We start from the raw sequence: 23,929 nt of genomic DNA on the forward strand, positions 1-23,929 counted from the left end.
TGTGTTTGGTTTACACAGGGAGGGGAATGGAGCTGTATGTTGATAAGGATATCAGAAATGATAATGGCAGTATATATCGGTGTGGAAATGTACGAATGTCCTATTCACCCGTGGCCCCCACAGCTTATGGCTGTAACACAAAACAGTCAGACGGTACAGCAGGCAGGACGGAGGCTGAGGATGCCCCACTTGGTTCCTCCCCCTGCTCAAGACTGAGCGTCCTGAATTGCATAGCCAGTTTATTTTCTTTAAGTTTTTAATGACATGCACTACGAATTTTAGGAAGACGCCTGTGAGAAATCCCAACAGGAAATCGCTCAGAATGCTGAAGCAGCTTTGTGCAAACAGGCTTTTGTTTATCAACTTTGGAAGATGGCAGGGTAATGGGGACTAAAAATGGACCATTTTAGTTGGTTGCCCTTCATGACAATAAAGGTGTACTAGTACTACTGCATTGTGGGTCACTCAAGCAGCAGGACCAGATCTTGTTTACTATTTTACAGCAAAATATCAACAACAACAAAAATATGTTTTATTATTATTTTGAATTGCCATGCACATTTCATCATGAAAGGGGGAGGGGGTGGGGCAGAGTGCCATTTATTGTCTAATCCTGTCCATTAATTACTTGTTGGGTATAGAAATCAAAAATACTGGGTTGATGGTACAGCATATCAACAGAAAATTATGATTTGGATCCATCTCTGGATTTGGCATTGTTGAGATCGGAGCTCTTTGATGAACACAACTCTAAATGAATTCTGAGTGCTTTTCCCCTTCAATTATTCCACTATTTGCAGGACTGACTAATTGTAAATTAGTTCCAGTGTGGATCCTTGGAAAATTCTATTATGCTAATAGCATTACCCTTGCCTTACACAAGACATGTCCCACAGAGGCTGTGAGGGACTGTGACACCGATGTAAACAGGATTTTTTTGGTTACACCGTCTGAATATAAATCATGTAATCTAAGGGAATGAATGCATAATGCTGACCTCTGTGGCAGTTCATGGTTTCCCAAAGAATGAAAGGATTTGAGCTTCAGCAGTGGGAGAGGTGCTATGACGTCAGTGCAGTAAGATTGAGTTTCACTGACATCTTTCCTTTCCATGCAGTTCATGGTTTTCCATTCTGACCTTTGTTTTCAAAATGCATCATCAACCCTCATGACAGAACAATGTAAGAATGACCCCTTTTAGTGTTGTTGTTATCCGGCCTCACATTAAGTTTGACATACAGTACTGTGCTGATATAGCTCAAACAAGTGCCTGTAATGTGGCAGTTGTATGCCACAATTCGGTGTTGAATTTATTTTGGTTGTTATTTTGTCTGTACGTTATTTGGTTGTCTTGTAAAGGTGACGTTGGCGATTTCGTAAAATGTATTTAGTTGTAGAGACATTTGAAACTATGATACAAAACCAAACCCTTTCTCGATTCAGTGACATCCTTTTGACATAGGTTTATTGAGATAATACTGACACTTTTACTCAATGTTGGTCACCAGGCCATTAAAAACAGATATTAAAACAGTTGGAGTTCAGCTTAATGTCATTTTAATTGGTTTGTTGAAACCATGGTGCCTTTAATTCAAGCACTGCAACATAGTAGTTAGTACTATTTTTCACTGTGGCATCTTCTTTGATGTCTCAAGTCTTCAAAAGCAGACCTGACAGTCCAACAGAATTACTAAAACCAAACACTTAATGCTTTAAAAAAAATCTAAAACCTTAAAAAGAAGAGATGTCTGCTTCATACGGTTAAAAATAAATGGATATGCTTATGATCTAAATCTCGAACACAAACACTTTGTTTTGGAGTCATTGAGCTTCTCTGTGGCAAAAAGAGGAAAAATATTTGAAAATGTCACGTCACATGTTTCGCATTAAGGTTTATCTTGCTTGCATAATCCACAGTTTTTGTTTTTACTGAATAAATACCTTGTAGGTTTGGATCTCCTACTGTAGCAGTTCATTGGAGGAAAAAACATAAACAATAATGGCTAGGAATTGGATCTAATCAGTAGTCCAGTAGTCTGGATAAGGTGGTTCTATGGGATCTAATCAATAGTCCAGTCGTCTGTATAGCTGGTTCTATGGGATCTATCCAGTAGTCCAGTTGTCTGGATAGGTGGTTCTATGGGATCTGATCAGTAGTCCAGTAGTCTGGATAGGTAGTTCTATGAGATCTGATCAGTAGTCCGGATAGGTGGTTCTATGGGTTCTAATCAGTAGTCCAGTAGTCTGGATAGGTGGTTCTATGGGATCTAATCAGTAGTCCAGTGTCTGGATAGGTGGTTCTATGGGATCTAATCAGTAGTCCATTAGTCTGGATAGGTGGTTCTATGGGATCTAATCAGTAGTCCAGTAGTCTGGATATGTGGTTCTATGGGATCTCCAAGTCAAGTCTCTGCTCTGCATCCATACAGTGGAATTTCAGTGTTTCCTTTTTTCCCTTATTGGTCCCTGGTTCCATCCCACAATCCTTCAATACATAGTCTTCACATCCAAGAAGTCCCTGTGGTTTCTGTCAAGGAAGAGATGACTGATGCCAAGTCTTCAGATCCAGGACAGACAGCACTATCGTGTGACCTGTAAACAGGGGAGATAGCAGGATGTTAGTTAATACTAATGGGCAATGCTACAGATTTAAACTAGGATTTGGTGCTATTTATGACACATGGCAGTGTGTAAAAACCTCAGTCAATCTGACCCCGCTGCTGGACTACAAACCCACGATAAGAAGATTGAGTGATTAATTACACAACATGGATGGAGCGTTGTTTATTCCAAAAGGTCCATCTAAGTACTAAGCACCACACCACACTGTCTATTACTGTGTAAATCTATATCTGTCTTATTGTGTAGATCAATCTGTCAAACGTGCTGCATACACCAGGCTGTGTTTGAATCCCCAGCTGTCACGACCATCACCTACCTGTCCTAGGGTGTTGGAGTCAAATAGTGTAGTGTATGTCAGAAATGGTACAGTAGGTCTGGTAGGTTTTATGTAATGAGATGTACTGTACACACGGTAATGGTGTAGATTGATTTCAAAACATGACGCACATGATCCATTTTGACACCCTGCGAGCATAAGTATTTCACTGAATATTAAAAGGGCCCTCACAAAGTACAGTAACTATGGCATGTGCCATCTTTGCTGTTTTCATGGTCATAAAAGGAATGATGTTAGTTGTCCTCTCTTTGGTGTTTTGCCCTTTAAGTAGAATACACATTTAGAGCCCTAGTTTAATTCAAAAATAGAATTATAGGTTCAGGGGTATGTCATAGCTCAAATATTTTATTTTCACAATCGGAATATAGGTGCTGGCGGTGGTGCGAACGGGCTGGGTTTTGATGAATAAACATGTTGTGGGTGTGTCAACGTGCTCCATGGCTAAATATGTGGTTGCTTCAAGTTGTGTGTTTACGATTGTTTATGTATTGCGTTGTCATCAACTCCAATTCGAATGTTATTCCGTTATAGCTTAGTTTGTTAAATAGCCTGCCTCATACTTGCTAAATTGTATGTTGAACATGTTTGCAGTACACATTGTTCGAATTGTATTGCTTCAATATGGAAATACATTGTTAAACATAGGCTACAGCATTCACACTGATAAAGGGTCTAGGACTACTGTAAATTGCAATTGGGACATATACATGACAAACATAGTCAATAAGCAAGATTAAATTCACTAGGCTATTGATAAGGCCTAAAAAGACATTGTATAACTAATACAATTATAATGAAAATGAAACAACTTATTTTAAATAGGCTGTCTAAATACAGTTCAGGCACCATAATTGCTCCCCATGGGTGTATGATACAGACAGGGCAACTTAGACTATGGAGGGTTTTACGCACATCAAAAATGTTCACAGGAGCTCGACAAAGATCCAAAATAAAAAGAGAGGGTGAATGTCCACTCACTGTTATACTGCTCCCAAATGTAATGTCTTATAAACATCATGGAACCATTTTACAGATCATATTTGCACTGCATTGCATTCGAGCCATATATAGTGCCTTGACCCCTTGAGTTTTTCCACATTTTGTTACGTTACAGCCTTATTCTAAATAGATGAAATCGTTTTTTTCCCCTCATCAATCTATACACAATACCCCATAAAGACAAAGCAAAAACGTTTTTTTAAAACAAACAATACAAACCTGAAAAAATAATTTACATAAGAATCCAAATCAAACTTTATTTTCCACATGCGCCGAATATCAAGTGTAGACTTTACCGCGAAATGCTTACTTACAAGCCCTTAACCAACAGTGCAGTTCAAGAAGAAAATATTTACCAAGTAGGCTAAAATAAAAAAACACAATAAGAATAACAATAACGAGGCTATATACAGGGGGAGCCGGTACAGAGTCCGTGTAAAGGAGTACAGAATAGTTGAGGTAATCTGTACATGTAGGTGGGGAGCGAAGTGACTATGCATAGGTAACAAACAAACAGGGAGTAGCAGTCGTGAAGAGGGCACTCTATCACAAACGGCTAATTGGTGGAGTGCTAGAAAGATGGTTGTCCTTCTGGAAGGTTCTCCCATCACCACAGAGGAACTCTGGAGCTCTATCAGAGTGACCATCGGGTTCTTGGTCACCTCCCTGACCAAGGCCCTTCTCCCCCGATTGTTCAGTTTGCCTGGGCGGCCAGCTCTAGGAAAAGTATTGGTGGTTCCAAACTTCTTCCATTTAAGAATGATGGAGGCTACTGTGTTTTGGGGACCTTCAATGCTGCAAATATGTTTTGGTAATCTTCCCCAGATCTGTGGCATGACACAATCCTGTCTCGGAGCTCTACGGACAATTTCTTTGACCTCATGGGTTGGTTTTTGCTCTGACATGCACTGCCAACAGTGTGACCTTATATAGACAGGTGTGTGTCTTTCCAAATCATGTCCAATCAATTGAATTTACCAAAGGTGGACTTCAATCAAGTTGTAGAAACATCTCAAGAATGCTCAATTTCAAACAGGATGCACCTGAGCTCAATTTTCGAGTCTCATAGCAAAAGGTCTGAATACTTATGAGAAGTAAATAAGGTATTTCTGTTTTTTGTTGTTAATACATTTGCAAACATTTCTAAACTGTTTTCACTTATTATTGTCATTATTGTAACAATCTTTGTTGGAAGGATGGTCGGACCAAGATGCAGCGTGGGGTAGGTTAATAATTTTTTATTTATGATGACCGGCACATAACAAGAAAGAGTAACAAATGAAACGCACAGTTTTGTAGGGCTAAAAAGCAACAATACAAAATCAAGATCGCACAAACAACAGGTGGGAAAAGACTGCCTAAATATGAGCCCCAATCAGAGACAATGATAGACAGCTGCCTCTGATTGGGAAGCATACTAGGCCAACATAGAAAATAAAAAACTAGACTACCCACCCTAGTCACACCCTGGCCTAACCAAAATAGAGAAATAAAAGGTTATCTGTCAGGGCGTGACAATTATGGGGTATTGCGTGTGGATTGATGAGAAAAAACAATAATGTAACGTAACGTAACAAAATGTGGAAAAAGTGAAGGGGTATGAATACTTTCCGAAGGCACTGTACATTCTGAACATAAACCAATGGATGGTGAATCTTTCCAATAAAATGTGTTTTTTAAATAAAATTAAACAAAAAACAATCCATCTGTTTTTTTTAAACAACAATATTTCTAAATAGGATTGGGTCAGAAGCATGATATTATAAATCACATCTTCGGCAGGAGGCATGGATGTTTGTCCTATCCATTGAAGGTTTTTTGAAGAGTATACAGTAACCCTACAATAGGCCTGGTTACAACAAACATTGGCTTCAACATGGAAATAATCATCTGCACACATTGCATTCACATTTCAAAAATTCACTGTGTGTTTGAGCCATTGACAATTGGACATTGCCCAAACGTTATAATAAGATTAGTTTACCATCACCATTGATATGATATGTTTGTGACTTTGCTACATGAAAGACAAACAAACAAACAGGGAAATATAGCCTAGACTACAAGCGGATTCAACACCAAGGAAAAACAATAAGCAGTCTATCGCAATAACTTGATGTTCCCAAACATTTCCGCTAAAACCAGCTTTTGGTAAGTCTTAAATATCACCAGTAGGGCTGCTTGAAATTGACACATTGGTGCATGTTTTTAATGACACGCTTTAAATATTTACACACTCCCACCTCAGCGCAAGCAAGCTAATACAAGACCGGTAACTTACCAACCCTGGTGTTAGAGCTCGAAAATGCCAGTGTGCCAGTGTTTACATGACAAAATTGCAAACTATCATGTGTTTGACACTAGCGTCGCCTTAACAGCAGTTGAAACTAGAGCCCCTAGTATACATAATTATAAGTGGGGCTTGTTATCAGAGAGTGGCACACGCATGCATGGGTGTTCCTATTTGTGTCTGGGCACCTATTAGTGTCATTCAATTACCGAGTGGCAGGGGCTCCACGGTCTTGGCCTGGAAAGCGGTAGTGTCAGGTGACATGAGGTGTCAGTGCCCCACAGCACACTGTTCCAAGGTATGCCTCATCCCAGTCGGGCCATGGAGGGGCTCACTCTCTAACAGATTTCACACACACAAACATCTAATAACTAAAAATACATTGGCCTGTAATTTTGTTCACGGGCACTGAAACAGGGAACATAAGACTCACCCCTCGCTGTTTCAGGAGGCACAGTTTAATCTTCACATGGCAGTGACACTCGTCAGGATGCTGGTCGTGTGTGTATGTGCGTGTGGAGAGGAGTGACTGTGTGGTTTGGTTCCATTCCAGGACACTGCGTGAAGTCTTCAAACAGAAGAGGCTCAATGCGTACAAGCCAGCAGGTTCTCCAGTCTCACCATTAGCTACACCACAGATTGGCAAAGCATGTATCCTACAGTACGAAGCCACTGAAGGAATGAAATGCCAAAAAAGTGGATAAGTCCTGACTTATATCCCATAACGAGTAACCAGACCCATATGACAACAAAAGGTGTTACATATTCTTATTATATTGCTATGCTGCTGCATATTGGAATTCTAGTTATATCCACGCAATATGTGATCAGGTTTAAACACCTAGAGAATCATATAATGAAAAACAATTTGCATGCTAGTTATGTGAGAGCAGTTTTGGGTGCTGATGTGAGGGTTTTGTGGAGGAGACCGGGGTTACCAGTGGGCGAACCACACGAATGGAAAGAAGAACAAAGGAGGTTTTGATGCTTAAGCTGTGTAGGCCTATAAAGGGATAAAAGACCGCACTTGACTAGTCAGGCTCAAACTAACCCGATTCAAAGCTTCACGGACAAACGAACAAATGCTTACCACTGATAAAGAAGCACAATCTTTGTTATTTTGATTTTGTTCTCTACTTATCGACTGTACGGATTTCATCATCTTTTAGGGGTTCTATGCAGTGAAATATAGTCAATTATTGGCTTGCCTACAGAAAGTGTCTTGTCTATCTGTGAAAGTTGTAAAAGAGTCATCAAAAGGTGGAGGGTCTCATTCCACTGTCTTTACTGGTGCCCTAAAAGCCCAAACTGCAGAGTCAATCTCAGATTTCAGACAGAGCCTCATGGGCCTTAAGAAACAGATCAATGATCGATACAATGATTTAGGGCATCTTTCAGGCCATATATCGACTACTTCGGTATTGATGGAATTACCAGATGGTATCTTTTATCTCCCAAACTATTAAAAGGATGTATATCAGCCATACTCAAAAGGCAGATGGCTAATTGTTTTTGGGGGGGAGGGGGGGGGGGGACTCAGTCAGGCTTTTGAAATGTGGTAGTGCATGGGCAGTCATCCTCTTAGAATGTCATTCACTGACAGACATTAGAAAGCTATTTATAACCTGTCAGAAATGTCCAGTTGATCAGCTAGCCCATGTTAGCTAGCAGGTTAGTTCAGCTAACCAGATCCCTACATCTTGTACTTATCATGGCCAGATCACGTGCCCAGGGGCATTGAACCCCAGGGAGTCCCCATTGATTTTGTCACTCCGGTATCATACGAACACACATAAGATATGGCAAAATGTGTAGAATTGCAGGAAATTAGCTTAGAAACTGCAGAATTTTAACTCCGTCCCATGGCAAAATCTGTAGAATTGTAGGAAATAAGCTTTACAACTGCTAAATGTTCTCTAGACCAACAAGAGGGGTGTGAAATTATTTTAACAGTTTGGGTTCCATGGGTCGTGATTTGGAGGTTTGTTACTACGCCAATAAATTACAATATCCATCCGGACCTTTGCCAATTTGTGTGACCAGACCTTCTGAAATAGTAGTATCCCCACTGTATATTATATAGCGTCTATAGGTTACCAGTGTTTCTACATGGTGTATGGGTGGGGGTCCATTTACAGCAGTGTATTGTTATGTACTGACAATGTGTAAAAAAAAAAAAAGTTTCACTAACACAGACAGCTTAAAACCTCTTAAGGATCGGCCTAAAATGACATACCCAAATCTAACTGCCTGAAGCAAGGATATGCATATTCTTGGTACCATTTGAAAGGAAACACTTTGAAGTTTGAGGAAATGTGAAAGGAATGTAGGAGAATATAACACATTAGATCTGGTAAAAGATAACACACGTTTTACGACTGATCCAATGAACCATTGCATTTCTGTTCAAAATGTTGTATCAAGACTGCCCAAATGTGCCTAAATTGTTTATTAATAACTTTTCAAAACTGTGCACTCTCCTCAAACAATAGCATGGTATTCTTCCACTGTAATAGCTACTGTAAATTGGACAGTGCAGTCAGATTAACAAGAATTTAAGCTGTCTGCCAATATCAGATATTTTTTTTTATTTTTTTTTTATTTCACCTTTATTTAACCAGGTAGGCTAGTTGAGAACAAGTTCTCATTTGCAACTGCTTAGCATAGCAATTCGACACATACAACAACACAGAGTTACACATGGAATAAACAAAACATAGAGTCAATAATACAGTAGAACAAAAGAAAACAAAAAGTATATATACAGTGAGTGCAAATGAGGTAAGTTAAGGAAATAAATAGGCCATGGTGGCGAAGTAATTACAATATAGCAGTTAAACACTGGAATGGTAGATCGGCAGAAGATGAATGTGCAGGTAGAGATACTGGGGTGCAAAGGAGCAATATAAATAAATAAATAAATAAATACCAGTATGGGGATGAGGTATGTAGATAGATGGGCTGTTTACAGATAGGCTTTGGTGACAAAACGGATAGCACTGTGATAGACTGCATCCAGTTTGTTGAGTAGAGTGTTGAAGGCTATTTTATAGATGACATCACCGAAGTCGAGGATCGGTAGGATGGTCAGTTTTACGAGGGTATGTTTGGCAGCATGAGTGAAGGATGCTTTGTCTATGTCCCGGGAAATGTTCTTGTTACTTACAACCTCATGGTAATCGCATTAGCCTACGTTAGCTCAACCGTCCCACAGGTTACCCTCCAATCCTGAAGAAGTTTTAATTCAATTGCTGTTAGAGGCACATTGTCTGTGGTAAAAAATGAAATGTAAAAGCTAATTTGTGTAAATGTTTGGTATGAAATTGTTTTGAAAGGAGGATATGATTTCACACAGCTTTACATATTGAATCATACACATGACTGTGGGCCCACATTTACATATAGGCCTCATCCATTGCCATGATATCATGGAATGGGATACATGAAACTGTTAGAAAACTTTACACTCGAACCCCCAGCGATTAAAGAGAAAAAAATATGATGTGAAATGCATCATACCAGCTGTATTTCTATATTTTGAAAGTTAAATATACTGAAAACTTGATTGCTGACACAGAAAACATTTTGGAACTATATCAACAATGGACTAATGAAATAAAGACAAAAATATCATTTTTGGTTTTCCTTTAACCCTCTCAGACCTGTCAATTGATTTGTATCAAACTACAATAGGCTTTGATTGACACAGTGGGATTGACATATCTGCACTAGCATTGAGTTCTCAACCACGTAACATCACGTGTGGCAAGGCTTACAATGAATAAAAAGTAAACTCTTACACGACAGTGGACCTACTGTATCCAAACAACGGCCATGGGTCCTAAGGTCCCGGATTCATTCAAGCTATTCCACTCAGCTCTTAGTCCAAACACAGTAAGCCCTTTGTCTTATACAACCTTAATTCTTCTCATCACCAACATCCAGGTAATTATTTCTAAAAGTAACATCATTAATACCTCCCTGAGAATTGGCTCTGTGCACCGCTTTTTAGGTGCGATGTGTGTTGATTGATATGATGTGAAAGCGGGGGTGAGGGCATGACTCATGACCTTACTGAGAGGCTTCTAACCCCTGCACTCTTAGAAAAAGGTGCTATGTGGAACCATACAGGGTTCTTTGGTTTGTCCTCATGGGGGAGCCTGTTCTGGTGCTAGGTAGAACCCTTTGCAGACAGTTCTACCAAAACCGTATATATGGAGGGTTCTTTGTAGAACCCCCTGTATATGGTTCTACCTAGAACCCTCTGTGAAGGGTTCTAACAAAAACAATTTTATCATTCTAAAGGTTCTTCCTAGAACCCTCTATGAACAGTTCCACCAGCGTTATTAGCCTTTACAATTAAATGATTTATGGCATGTATTATATACAGTACCAGTCAAAAGTTTGGACACACCTACTCATTCAAGGGTTTTTCTTTATTTGTACTTTCTACAATAAAAGGGAAGACATCAAAACTATAATAATATGGATTCATGTGGTAACCCAAAAAGTACCTGTTTCCTCCAGCTTCTTCACAAGGTCTTGTTCTGTTGTTCTGGGATTGATTTGCACTTTTCGCACCAAAGTACATTCATCTCTAGGAGATAGAAAGTGTTAATTTGCATTAACTGCACCTATAGTTACTAGCCTCAGAAACTGCAGCCCAAATAAATGCTTCACAGAGTTCAAGTAACAGACACATCATGGTTGAATTGCTGTAAAGAAACCATCACTAAAGGACACCAATAAGAGGAAGATACTTGCTTGGGCCAAGAAACACAAGCAATGGACATTAGACCGGTGGAAATATGTCCTTTGGTCTGATGAGTCCAAAAGTGAGATTTTTGGTTCCAAGCGCCGTGTCTTTGTGAGATGCAGTGTCCACTGAGATCCACTGTGAAGTATGGAGGAGGAGGTGTGATGTTGTGTAGGTGCTTTACTGGTGACACTGTTGGTGATTTATGTTGAATTCAAGGCACACTTAACCAGCATGGCTACCACAGCATTCTGCAGCGATACGCCATCTGGTTTGCGCTTAGTGGGACTATAATTTGTTTTTCAACATGATAATGACCCAAAACACACCTCCAGGCTGTGTAAGGGCTATTTCACCAAGAAGGAGAGTGATGGAGTGCTGCATCAGATGAACTGGCCTCCACAAATCACCCAACCTCAATCCAATTGAGATGTTTCGGGATGAGTTGGACCGCAGAGTGAAGGAAAAGCAGCCAACAAGTGCTCAATATATGTGGGAACTCCTTAAAGACTGTTGGAAAAAGCATTCCTCATGAAGCTAGTTGAGAGAATGCCAAGTGTGTGTCATCAACGCAAAGGGTGGCTACTTTAAAGAGTCTCAAATATAACATATATATGGATTTGGTTAACACTTTTGGTTTTGATGTCTTCACTACTATTTTACAATGTACAAAATAGTCAAATAAAGAAAAACACTTGAATGAGTAGGTGTGTCCAAACTTTCACCTTTTCTGTATATCATAAGTCCTTTCGCTGAGGGCCTAGTTATACCCAGGGCTTAATTTGAGCCAGATCCGGCTGGAACAGGATCCGGCACCTTGAAGGTTTTTGGACTGTTTTGTTCCAGAACCTATTTGTCAGGAATCGGTACCTCTCGTGCAATGTAAAAATCACATAACTAGATTGAAATTCACTTTCTATGATCTATCCCCTTCTTCTCTGATAGACATGAGCCTGCAACTTTAATCTCTTCAGCATTGCACTTCATAATTTATTTCCTAATAGAATCATAGTTTCGCAAAGGGTTCTGGAGGAGCTGCCAAAGTTATTGAGCGACAGTACTGCTGTCTGTTCTAAAAGAACAGAGGCAAAAAAAACTACCACAGAGGATCGATAGCTTATTTTACAAATAGCCTAGCTGTGGAGTGTAGTCCGATAACAAGGCATAGCCTACAGTCGGGAACACTCGGCAATCTGTCAGTGAACAAACAGCATGCAGACAAAACTGGCTATTCGCAGTATTTCAAAAAGCCTTCAATCGTTAGGAAACAAAGGTTAGAAAGCAAATGGCTCCTGCTGAAAGAGAAGACTCTAATATGTCAGCTGTAGGCTAGCAAAATATTTGATCACCTTCCAAATATTGTTTTACAGAGTAAAACAAGAGAGAGGCTTTTCGAATGAGAGCATAGGCCATCACCAGCAAGTGAGCTGCGCATCATTGGGAGAGTCAGTGAAACTGGATTTTTTTTTTTAGGACTATCATTTCCTCTTCATATTGTAGCATACAATATGTGTATCCACACATCTAGCCTAGGCTAATGATGGATTCAAGACAAGGTCATTTTCATTGATTCTCAGTCAGCGCCAAAGTAGTGTGTCATTTCGATCATTTGTGCAGTATTATGGTGCTTTCAAGACAACTGGGAAATCTGGAGGGGGAAAAAATGAATTATGACGTCAGTGATCTTCAGGTTGGAAAGTCTGAGCTCTAGAAAGAGGCCAGAGTTCCTCCCTTGGAATTCCGAATTGGATGACCTTTCCAAAAAAAATAATCCCAGTCGGAGCTCGTTTTTTCATGATTTCCCAGTTGTCTTGATCACACTGAAGTCAAAAGTCAGAGATTTCCCAGCTCAGAGTTCATAGTTGAATGCGGCATTAAAACAGATTATGCCAAAGTCTCCAGTCATGTAAAAAATTGCATTTATAAAAGACCCAAAATTTACCGGACCCTAGGCCACATAAAAATGTTTCCCATGTGTGCAACCTCTGTAAGTGCCTCTACTCGTCTATGCCACAAAGCAAATGCGATGCTATGCATTCAAAGCTTTATTTTAGAGGTAATATTTTTCTCATGCGTTCCGGTACCTCGGAGCTCCCCAGGTCACCCCACTCTTGCTCTCACTTTTTGTTCCGGCACTTCCCGATTACAAAATAAGCACTGGTTAAACGCTAACACAGTTGTGTTAGGAAACCCCTGGTTTACAGGTCACATCAGGCATGCGAGACCCATTGTACTGACTTGCAAAGTTATGTGTAATCCCTATTGGAATCCAGCCAGAGTTATGATATTCAACAAGAGGAATCACCCGCAACATGACTTCAGAATCACTGCCAGAATAGGGAGGATTGAATAATGAAAGACCTCAATGATCTAAATTGGAACAACCATCCCAGTAACTGGTGCAATAAGTCTGACTACTAACAGATTGGTTTAGTTTTGTTTATATTTGTGTAGCATAAACATTCATCAACCAATCAATGTACAGTTGAAGTCGGAAGTTTACATACACCTTAGCCAAATACATTTAAACTCAGTTTTTCACAATTCCTGACATTTAATCCTAGTAGAACTTCCCTGTCTTAGGTCAGTTAGGATCACCACTTTATTTTAAGAATGTGAAATGTCAGAAAAATAGTAGAGAGAATTATTTATTTCAGCTATTATTTCTTTCATCACATTCACAGTTGGTCAGAAGTTTACATACACTCAATTAGTATTTGGTAGCATTGCCTTTAAATAGTTTAACTTGGGTCAAATGTTTCGTGTAGCCTACCACAAGCTCCCACAATAAGTGGGTAAATTTTGGCCCATTCCTCCTGACAGAGCTGGTGTAACTGAGTCAGGTTTGTAGGCCTCCTTTGCTCACACACACCTTTTCAGTTCTGCCTGCAACTTTTCTATGGGATTGAGGTCAGGGTTTTGTGATGGCCACTCCAATACCTTGACTTTGTTGTCCTTAAGCCGTTTTGTCACAACTTTGTAAGTATGCTTGGGGTCATTGTCCATTTGGAAGACCCATTTGCGACCAAGCTTTAACTTCCTGACTTATGTCTTGAGATGTTGCTTCAATAAATCCACATAATTTTCCGTCCTCATGATGCCATCTGTTTTGTAAGGTGCACCAGTCCCTCCTGCAGTAAAGCACCCCCACAACATGATGCTGCTACCCCTGTGCTTCATGGTTGGGATGGTGTTCTTTGGCTTGCAAGCCGCCCCCTTTTTCCTCCAAACATAACGATGGTCATTATGGACAAACAGTTATATATTTGTTTCATCAGACCAGAGGACATTTCTCTTAAAAGTACGATCTTTGTTACAAACCGTAGTCTGGCTTTTTTATGGCTGTTTTGGAGCAGTGACTTCTTCCTTGCTGAGCAGCCTTTCAGGTTATGTAGATATAGGACTCGTTTACTGTGGATATAGATACTTTTGTACCTGTTTCCTCCAGCATCTTCACAAGGTCCTTTGCTGTTGTTCTGGGATTGAATTGCACCTTTTGCACCAAAGTACATTCATCTAGTAGACAGAACGTGTCTCCTTCCTGAGCAGTATGATTGCTGCATGGTCCCATGGTGTTTATACTTGCGTACTATTGTTTGTACAGATGAACGTTGTACCTTCAGCCATTTGGAAATTGCTCAAAAGGATGAAACAGACATGTGGAGGTCTACAATTCTTTGGCTGATTTCTTTTGATTTTCCAAAGAGGCACTGAGTTTGAAGGTAGGCCTTGAAATACTTCCACATGTACACCTCCAATTGACTCAAATGATGTTAATTAGCCTATCAGAAGCTTCTAAAGCCATGACATAATTTTCTGCGATTTCCAAGCTGTTTAAAGGCACAATCAACTTCTGACCCACTGGAATTGTGAAATAATCTGTCTGGAAACAATTGTTGGAAAAATGACTTGTGTTATGCACAAAGTAAATGTCCTAACCAACTCGCAAAAACTATAGTTTGTTAACAAGAAATTTGTGGAGTGTTTGAAAAACGAGTTTGAATTACTCCAACCTAAGTGTATGTAAACTTCCAACTTCAACTGTATATACAAAAACAGATATTAACACAAACAATTTAGAAAATCACTGTGCAATAGGGTATAGGTCACAGATGTCCTCATTTTTAAGGAGACTTCACAAAACAAACTGTCCCGAACGAACTGTTGGAGCTACAAACAAAAATGTCACCAATATTAAAAGGGGAGACTCTCATGAAGAAGGTGTCAGTTGTTCTGCTCTATGATACACACACGTTTTCTCACACATCTCTCAGATATAGGATAGACATTTCAAGACCTTCTTCCTTATGATTCATTGTTTTAATGTCTGTTTTGCCAATTATCAATGTGTTATTCAATGCGTTTCTACTGTATGGGCTATAACCCATTCACATTTATACTGAAAACTGGAAGTATATACTGTGTATATACACATATATATATATATATACTGTGTATATACATTCATATGTATATACAGTGGGGTAAAAAAGTATTTAGTCAGCCACCAATTGTGCAAGTTCTCCCACTTAAAAAGATGAGAGAGGCCTGTAATTTTCATCATAAGTACACTTCAACTATAAAAAAAAATCCAGAAAATCACATTGTAGAATTTTTAAAGAATTTATTAGCAAGTTATGGTGGAAAATAAGTGATGTTTTGGGGCTATTGCTGGGCAACACAGACTTTCAACAATTTTCTATGGGGTTGGGATCTGGAGACTGGCTAGGCCACTCCAGGACCTTGAAATGCTTCTTACGAAGCCACTCCTTCGTTGCCCGGGCGGTGTGTTTGGGATCATTGTCATGCTGAAAGACCCAGCCACGTTTCATCTTCAATGCCCTTGCTGATGGTAGGCTTTGTTACTTTGGTCCCTGCTCTCTGCAGGTCATTCACTAGGTCCCCCCGTGTGGTTCTGGGATTTTTGCTCACCGTTCTTGTGATCATTTTGACCCCACGGGGTGAGATCTTGCGTGGAGCCACAGATCAAGGGAGATTATCAGTGGTCTTGTATGTCTTCCATTTCCTAATAATTGCTCCCACAGTTGATTTCTTCAAATCAAGCTGCTTACCTATTGCAGATTCAGTCTTCCCAGCCTGGTGCAGGTCTACAATTTTGTTTCTGGTGTCCTTTGACAGCTCTTTGGTCTTGGCCATAGTGGAGTTTGGAGTGTGACTGTTTGAGGTTGTGGACAGGTGTCTTTTATACTGATAACAAGTTCAACCAGGTGCCATTAATACAGGTAACGAGTGGAGGACAGAGTAGCCTCTTAACCTGTTCAACCTATGGGGGCGCTATGTCATTATTGGATAAAAAAACGTGCCCGTTTTAAGCGCAATATTTTGTCACGAAAAGATGCTCGACTATGCATATAATTGGCAGCTTTGGAAAGAAAACACTCTGACGTTTCCAAAACTGCAAAGATATTATCTGTGAGTGCCCCAGAACTGATGCAACAGGCGAAACCAAGATGAAACTTCAAGCAGGAAATGAGCAGGATTTTTGACGCTCTGTTTTTCATTGTCTCCTTATATGGCTGTGAAAGCGCCACGAATTAGCCTGCCCTTTCTATCTTTTCTCCAAGTTGTCTGCAACATTGTTACGTATTTGTAGGCATATTATTGGAAGATTGGCCATAAGAGACTACATTTACCAGGGGTCCGCCCGGTGTCCTTTGTTGAAATTGTTGCGTAATCTCCAAGCTGCTCGCATTCATCCATGTGATTGAGACAGAGAGGAGACTTCCAGGAATGATATGTCATTTTTTTATTTTTTTTATTTTTATTTCACCTTTATTTAACCAGGTAGGCTAGTTGAGAACAAGTTCTCATTTGCAACTGCGACCTGGCCAAGATAAAGCATAGCAGTGTGAACAGACAACACAGAGTTACACATGGAGTAAACAATTAACAAGTCAATAACACAGTAGAAAAAAATGGGCAGTCTATATACAATGTGTGCAAAAGGCATGAGGAGGTAGGCGAATAATACAATTTTGCAGATTAACACTGGGGTGATAAATGATCAGATGGTCATGTACAGGTAGAGATATTGGTGTGCAAAAGAGCAGAAAAGTAAATAAATAAATTTAAAAAACAGTATAAAAACAGTATGGGAATGAGGTAGGTGAAAATGGGTGGGCTATTTACCAATAGACTATGTACAGCTGCAGCGATCGGTTAGCTGCTCGGATAGCTGATGTTTGAAGTTGGTGAGGGAGATAAAAGTCTCCAACTTCAGCGATTTTTGCAGTTCGTTCCAGTCACAGGCAGCAGAGTACTGGAACGAAAGGCGGCCAAATGAGGTGTTGGCTTTAGGGATGATCAGTGAGATACACCTGCTGGAGCGCGTGCTACGGATGGGTGTTGCCATCGTGACCAGTGAACTGAGATAAGGCGGAGCTTTACCTAGCATGGACTTGTAGATGACCTGGAGCCAGTGGGTCTGGCGACGAATATGTAGCGAGGGCCAGCCGACTAGAGCATACAAGTCGCAGTGGTGGGTGGTATAAGGTGCTTTGGTGACAAAACGGATGGCACTATGATAGACTGCATCCAGTTTGCTGAGTAGAGTGTTGGAAGCCATTTTGTAGATGACATCGCCAAATCGAGGATCGGTAGGATAGTCAGTTTTACTAGGGTAAGCTTGGCGGCGTGAGTGAAGGAGGCTTTGTTGCGGAATAGAAAGCCGACTCTTGATTTGATTTTCGATTGGAGATGTTTGATGTGAGTCTGGAAGGAGAGTTTGCAGTCTAGCCAGACACCTAGGTACTTATAGATGTCCACATATTCAAGGTCGAACCATCCAGGTGGTGATGCTAGTCGGGCATGCGGGTGCAGGCAGCGATCGGTTGAAAAGCATGCATTTGGTTTTACTCGCGTTTAAGAGCAGTTGGAGGCCACGGAAGGAGTGCTGTATGGCATTGAAGCTCGTTTGGAGGTTAGATAGCACAGTGTCCAATGACGGGCCGAAAGTATATAGAATGGTGTCGTCTGCGTAGAGGTGGATCAGGGAATCGCCCGCAGCAAGAGCAACATCATTGATATATACAGAGAAAAGAGTCGGCCCGAGAATTGAACCCTGTGGCACCCCCATAGAGACTGCCAGAGGACCGGACAGCATGCCCTCCGATTTGACACACTGAACTCTGTCTGCAAAGTAATTGGTGAACCAGGCAAGGCAGTCATCCGAGAAGCCGAGGCTATTGAGTCTGCCGATAAGAATATGGTGATTGACAGAGTCGAAAGCCTTGGCGAGGTCGATGAAGACGGCTGCACAGTACTGTCTTTTATCGATGGCGGTTATGATATCGTTTAGTACCTTGAGCGTGGCTGAGGTGCACCCGTGACCGGCTCGGAAACCAGATTGCACAGCGGAGAAGGTACGGTGGGATTCGAGATGGTCAGTGACCTGTTTGTTGACTTGGCTTTCGAAGACCTTAGGCAGGGCAGGATGGATATAGGTCTATAGCAGTTTGGGTCCAGGGTGTCTCCCCCTTTGAAGAGGGGGATGACTGCGGCAGCTTTCCCAATCCTTGGGGATCTCAGACGATATGAAAGAGAGGTTGAACAGGCTGGTAATAGGGGTTGCGACAATGGCGGCAGATAGTTTCAGAAATAGAGGGTCCAGATTGTCAAGCCCAGCTGATTTGTACGGGTCTAGGTTTTGCAGCTCTTTCAGAACATCTGCTATCTGGATTTGGGTAAAGAAGAACCTGGAGAGGCTTGGGCGAGGAGCTGCGGGGGGGGGGCGGAGCTGTTGGCCGAGGTTGGAGTAGCCAGGCGGAAGGCATGGCCGGCCGTTGAGAAGTGCTTATTGAAGCTTTCGATAATCGTGGATTTATCGGTGGAGACCGTGTTACCTAGCCTCAGTGCAGTGGGCAGCTGGGAGGAGGTGCTCTTGTTCTCCATGGACTTCACAGTGTCCCAGAACTTTTTGGAGTTGGAGCTACAGGATGCAAACTTCTGCCTGAAGAAGCTGGCCTTAGCTTTCCTGACTGACTGCGTGTATTGGTTCCTGACGTCCCTGAACAGTTGCATATCACGGGGGCTATTCGATGCTATTGCAGTCCGCCACAGGATGTTTTTGTGCTGGTCGAGGGCAGTCAGGTCTGGAGTGAACCAAGGGCTGTATCTGTTCTTGGTTCTGCATTTTTTGAACGGAGCATGCTTATCTAAAATGGTGAGGAAGTTACTTTTAAAGAATGACCAGGCATCCTCAACTGACGGGATGAGGTCAATGTCCTTCCAGGATACCCGGGCCAGGTCGATTAGAAAGGCCTGCTCACAGAAGTGTTTTAGGGATGTCATGAAGAGATATGTGAAAAACACCTTGAGGATTGATTCTAAACAACGTTTACCATGTTTCAGTCGATATTATGGAGTTAATGTGGAAGAAAGTTTGGTATTTGGATGAATGAATTTTCGTTTTTTTTTGGTAGCCAACCATGACGCAGAAAACGGACCGATTTCTCCTGCACAAATAATCTTTCAGGAAAACTGGACATTTGCTATCTAACTGAGAGTCTCCTCATTGAAAACATCCAAAGTTCTTCAAAGGTAAATGATTTATGGAATGTTTTTGCTGGTTTTTGTGAAAATGTTGCCTGCTAATGCTAATGCTAAATGCTAATGCTAAATGCTAACGCTAAATGCTAAAGCTAAATGCTAAATGCTAGTTTGCTATGGTTGAGAAGCATATTTTTGAAAATCTGAGATGACAGTGTTGTTAACAAAAGGCTAAGCTTGAGAGCTAGCATATTGATTTAATTTCATTTGCGATTTTCATGAATAGTTAACGTTGCGTTATGGTAATGGGCTTGAGGCTGTAGTCATGATCCCGGATCCGGGTTGGCTCGACGCAAGAAGAAGTTACAGGTCTGTGAGAGCCAGAAATCTTGCTTGTTTGTAGGTGACCAAATACTTATTTTCCACCATAAATTGCAAATAAATTCATAAAAAATCCTACAATGTGATTTTCTGGATTTTTTTTTCTCATGTTGTCTGTCATAGTTGAAGTGTACCTATGATGAAAATTATAGTCCTCTCTCATATTTTTAAGTGGGAGAACTTGCACAATTGGTGGCTGACTAAATACTTTTTTGCAGTTATATATATATATATATATATATATATATATATATATATAGTGGTGCAAAAAAGTATATATATATATACATATATATATACATATATATATATATACATATACATATACATATACACATATATATATATATATATATATATATAGTGGGGTTTTGGGTTCTAAATATATAGATATTTAGAACCCAAAACCCAAAAACCCAAAACCATTCTGGGATTTTATAAGACCACTGAACAAAAACCTACTGCTTAAATAACACAATGCAAATTCCATTGAATAGAGCCCATAATCAATGTTCACGGATGTCACCTTTTTACAGAACCATGTAGCTAAAGTCCTTGGTGAAAAAATGTCACTGAGCCCTGTAGTCTAGTGTTTGGGTGTATAGTGCCCCACTCCCGCTGTCTCTCTGTGGGCAGTGGTGATGGGGAACCTGGAGCCCACAGGGTCCCCAAATCAAACAGAATGAGGTTCTGTCAAGCACTACTTTAGTGAAGGCTTGGGCGGTATACCGTACACCGGGGGATTTGGAAATAACAAGGGGATGGTTTTTCAATGTTGTCAATACCCTCAAAACTATTAGTGGACATTTTTCAATAAATGGAACTACTTTTTTTTACTAGGCAAGTCAGTTAAGAACAAATTCTTATTTTCAATGACGGCCTAGGAACAGTAGGTTAACTGTTCAGGGGCAGAACGACAGATTTGTACCTTGTCAGCTCGGGGTTTGAACTTGCAACCTTCCGGTTTCTAGTTCAACGCTCTAACCACTAGGCTACCCTGCCACCCCAAATACCTGCAGTCAACTTGTGAAATTCGTTAGGATATAAAGCAGTTTGCGTTTTCTTCATTTCACTGTCACATTATTTTACATTATGAAGCTTACCATAGTTCTCCTGAACAGCGGAGCCAGTCACGCGTTTCTTTGTAAATAGCACAACGGGAGAAAGCAGAAGCTGGTGAGTCCAGCTATGTATTTTATTTAAGCTTCCAGAAAATTGGAACAGAAATGGCGCCACACCAAACTGGAAGTCTTCCGACTAGCTTGGAAAGACAGTACCGTGCAGTACCGAAGAGCCCTTACTGCTGCTCGATCATCCTATTTTTCTAACTTAATTGAGGAAAATAAGAACAATCCGAAATTCCTTTTTGATACTGTTGCAAAGCTAACTAAAAAGCAGCATTCCCCAAGAGAGGATGACTTTCACTTTAGCAGTGATAAATTCATGAACTTCTTTGAGGAAAAGATTATGATTATTAGAAAGCAAATTACGGACTCCTCTTTAAATCTGCGTATTCCTTCAAAGCTCAGTTGTCCTGAGTCTGCACAACTCTCCCAGGACCTAGGATCAAGAGAGACACTCAAGTGTTTTAGTACTATATCTCTTGACACAATGATGAAAATAATCATGGCCTCTAAACCTTCAAGCTGCATACTGGACCCTATTCCAACTAAACTACTGAAAGAGCTGCTTCCTGTGCTTGGCCCTCCTATGTTGAACATAATAAACGGCTCTCTATCCACCGGATGTGTACCAAACTCACTAAAAGTGGCAGTAATAAAGCCTCTTTTGAAAAAGCCAAACCTTGACCCAGAAAATATAAAAAACCATCGGCCTATAACGAATCTTCCATTCCTCTCAAAATTTTTAGAAAAGGCTGTTGCGCAGCAACTCACTGCCTTCCTGAAGACAAACAATGTATACGAAATGCTTCAGTCTGGTTTTAGACCCCATCATAGCACTGAGACTGCACTTGTGAAGGTGGTAAATTACATTTTAATGGCATCGGACCGAGGCTCTGCATCTGTCCTCGTGCTCCTACACCTTAGTGCTGCTTTTGGTACCATCGATCACCACATTCTTTTGGAGAGATTGGAAACCCAAATTGGTCTACACGGACAAGTTCTGGCCTGGTTTAGATCTTATCTGTCGGAAAGATATCAGTTTGTCTCTGTGAATGGTTTGTCCTCTGACAAATCAACTGTAAATTTCGGTGTTCCTCAAGGTTCCGTTTTGGGACCACTATTGTTTTCACTATATCTTTTACCTCTTGGGGATGTTATTCGAAAACATAATGTTAACCTTCACTGCTATGCGGATGACACACAGCTGTACATTTCAATGGTGAAGCCCCAAAATTGCCCTTGCTAGAAGCATGTGTTTCAGACATAAGGAAGTGGATGGCTGCAAACTTTCTACTTTTAAACTTGGACAAAACAGAGATGCTTGTTCTAGGTCCCAAGAAACAAAGACATCTTCTGTTGAATCTAACAATTAATCTTAACTTCTTGCTCCTACCCTCTACTTTTTTGAACATTTTGTTAAAAATCGCGCAACATTTCAGCGCCCTGCTACTCATGCCAGGAATATAGTACGTTCATATGGTTAGAATGTGTGTATAGGAAACCCTCGGACGTTTTTAAAACTGGTTAAATCACGACTGTGGCTATTACATAACGTGCGTTACATCGGAAAGCGCAGGAAAACCTGATCACAGAAAATGGAAATAAATATCCTTGCGCCACTTCCAGCAATTGTTAACAGTGAGCCGAATTAGATAAGACCGAGCATTCAACTCCCACAGCATCCCCATGCAGTCGAGTATCTTGTGAATTTAATCCTCTTTGATTCTTGGTTGAACCGAAAGAGGGGCACGACGTACCTCCGGTCTCCGCCCAGATCATTCCGGAAGAGCTCTCTCCTGAAATTTTTTCCAAGACGACAGCTATTGATATGTACATCGCCTACGGTTGATTTTTATCGCTTATTAACGTTTACTAATACCTAAAGTAGCATTACAAACGTATTTCGAAGTGTTTTGTGAAAGTTTATCGTCTACTTTTGAATTTTAAAAATGACGTTACGTTGTGAAATCGCTGTTTTTTTCGTTTATCACACAGTCTACATATAACGATATCTTGGCTTTATATGGCCCGATTTAATCGAAATAAAGACCCAATAGTGTTTATGGGACATCTAGGAGTGCCAACAAAGAAGATGGTGAAAGGTAATGACTGTTTTCTATTTTATTGTGCGGTTTGTGTAACGCCGAAATGCTAATTATTTTGTTTACGTCCCCTGCTGTGCTTTTCTGTTGTAGTGTATTGGTGCATGCTATCAGATAATAGCTTCTCATGCTGTCGCCGAAAAGCATTTTAAAAATCTGACTTGTTGCCTGGATTCACAACGAGTGTAGCTTTAATTTGATACCCTGCATGTGTATTTTAATGAACTTTTGAGTTTTAACTAATACTATTAGCATTTAGCGTAGCACATTTGCATTTCCAGAGCTCTAGTTGGGACGCAAGCGTCCCAGGTAGAGGTAAGAGGTTAATGGTTGTACAGTCGTCTCAAATAAAACTGTGAAGGACCTCTGCGTTACTCTGGACCCTGATCTCTCTTTTGAAGAACATATCAAGACCATTTCAAGGACAGCTTTTTTCCATCTACGTAACATTGCAAAAATCAGAAACTTTCTGTCCAAAAATGATGCAGAAAAATGAATCCATGCTTTTGTCACTTCTAGGTTAGACTACTGCAATGCTCTACTTTCCTGCTACCCAGATAAAGCACTAAATAAACTTCAGTTAGTGCTAAATACGGCTGCTAGAATCCTGACTAGAACCAAAAAATTTGATCACATTACTCCAGTGCTAGCCTCTCTACACTGGCTTCCTGTCAAAGCAAGGGCTGATTTCAAGGTTTTACTGCTAACCTACAAAGCATTACATGGGCTTGCTCCTACCTATCTCTCTGATTTGGTCCTGCCGTACATACCTACACGTACGCTACGGTCACAAGACGCAGGCCTCCTAAT

The 23,929-nt window shown here is 40.6% G+C and overlaps 1 protein-coding gene across 2 annotated transcripts in view; it reads right to left on the minus strand.

Moving 5' to 3' along the window:
- Positions 1–1,450: 1,450 nt before the first annotated feature.
- LOC115135962 (chemokine-like protein TAFA-2) overlaps positions 1,451–23,929 on the minus strand; it is a 178,228-nt gene continuing 155,749 nt past the window's right edge. For both annotated transcript variants that reach the window (XM_029671240.1, XM_029671231.1), the window contains exon 5: positions 1,451–2,592. In XM_029671240.1, coding sequence (XP_029527100.1) covers positions 2,581–2,592 — 12 coding nt within the window. In that variant the 3' untranslated portion in view covers positions 1,451–2,580. The remainder of the gene's footprint in view (positions 2,593–23,929) is intronic.

The sequence above is a fragment of the Oncorhynchus nerka genome, linkage group LG2, assembly GCF_034236695.1.
Source record: "Oncorhynchus nerka isolate Pitt River linkage group LG2, Oner_Uvic_2.0, whole genome shotgun sequence".
NCBI lineage: Eukaryota > Metazoa > Chordata > Actinopteri > Salmoniformes > Salmonidae > Oncorhynchus > Oncorhynchus nerka.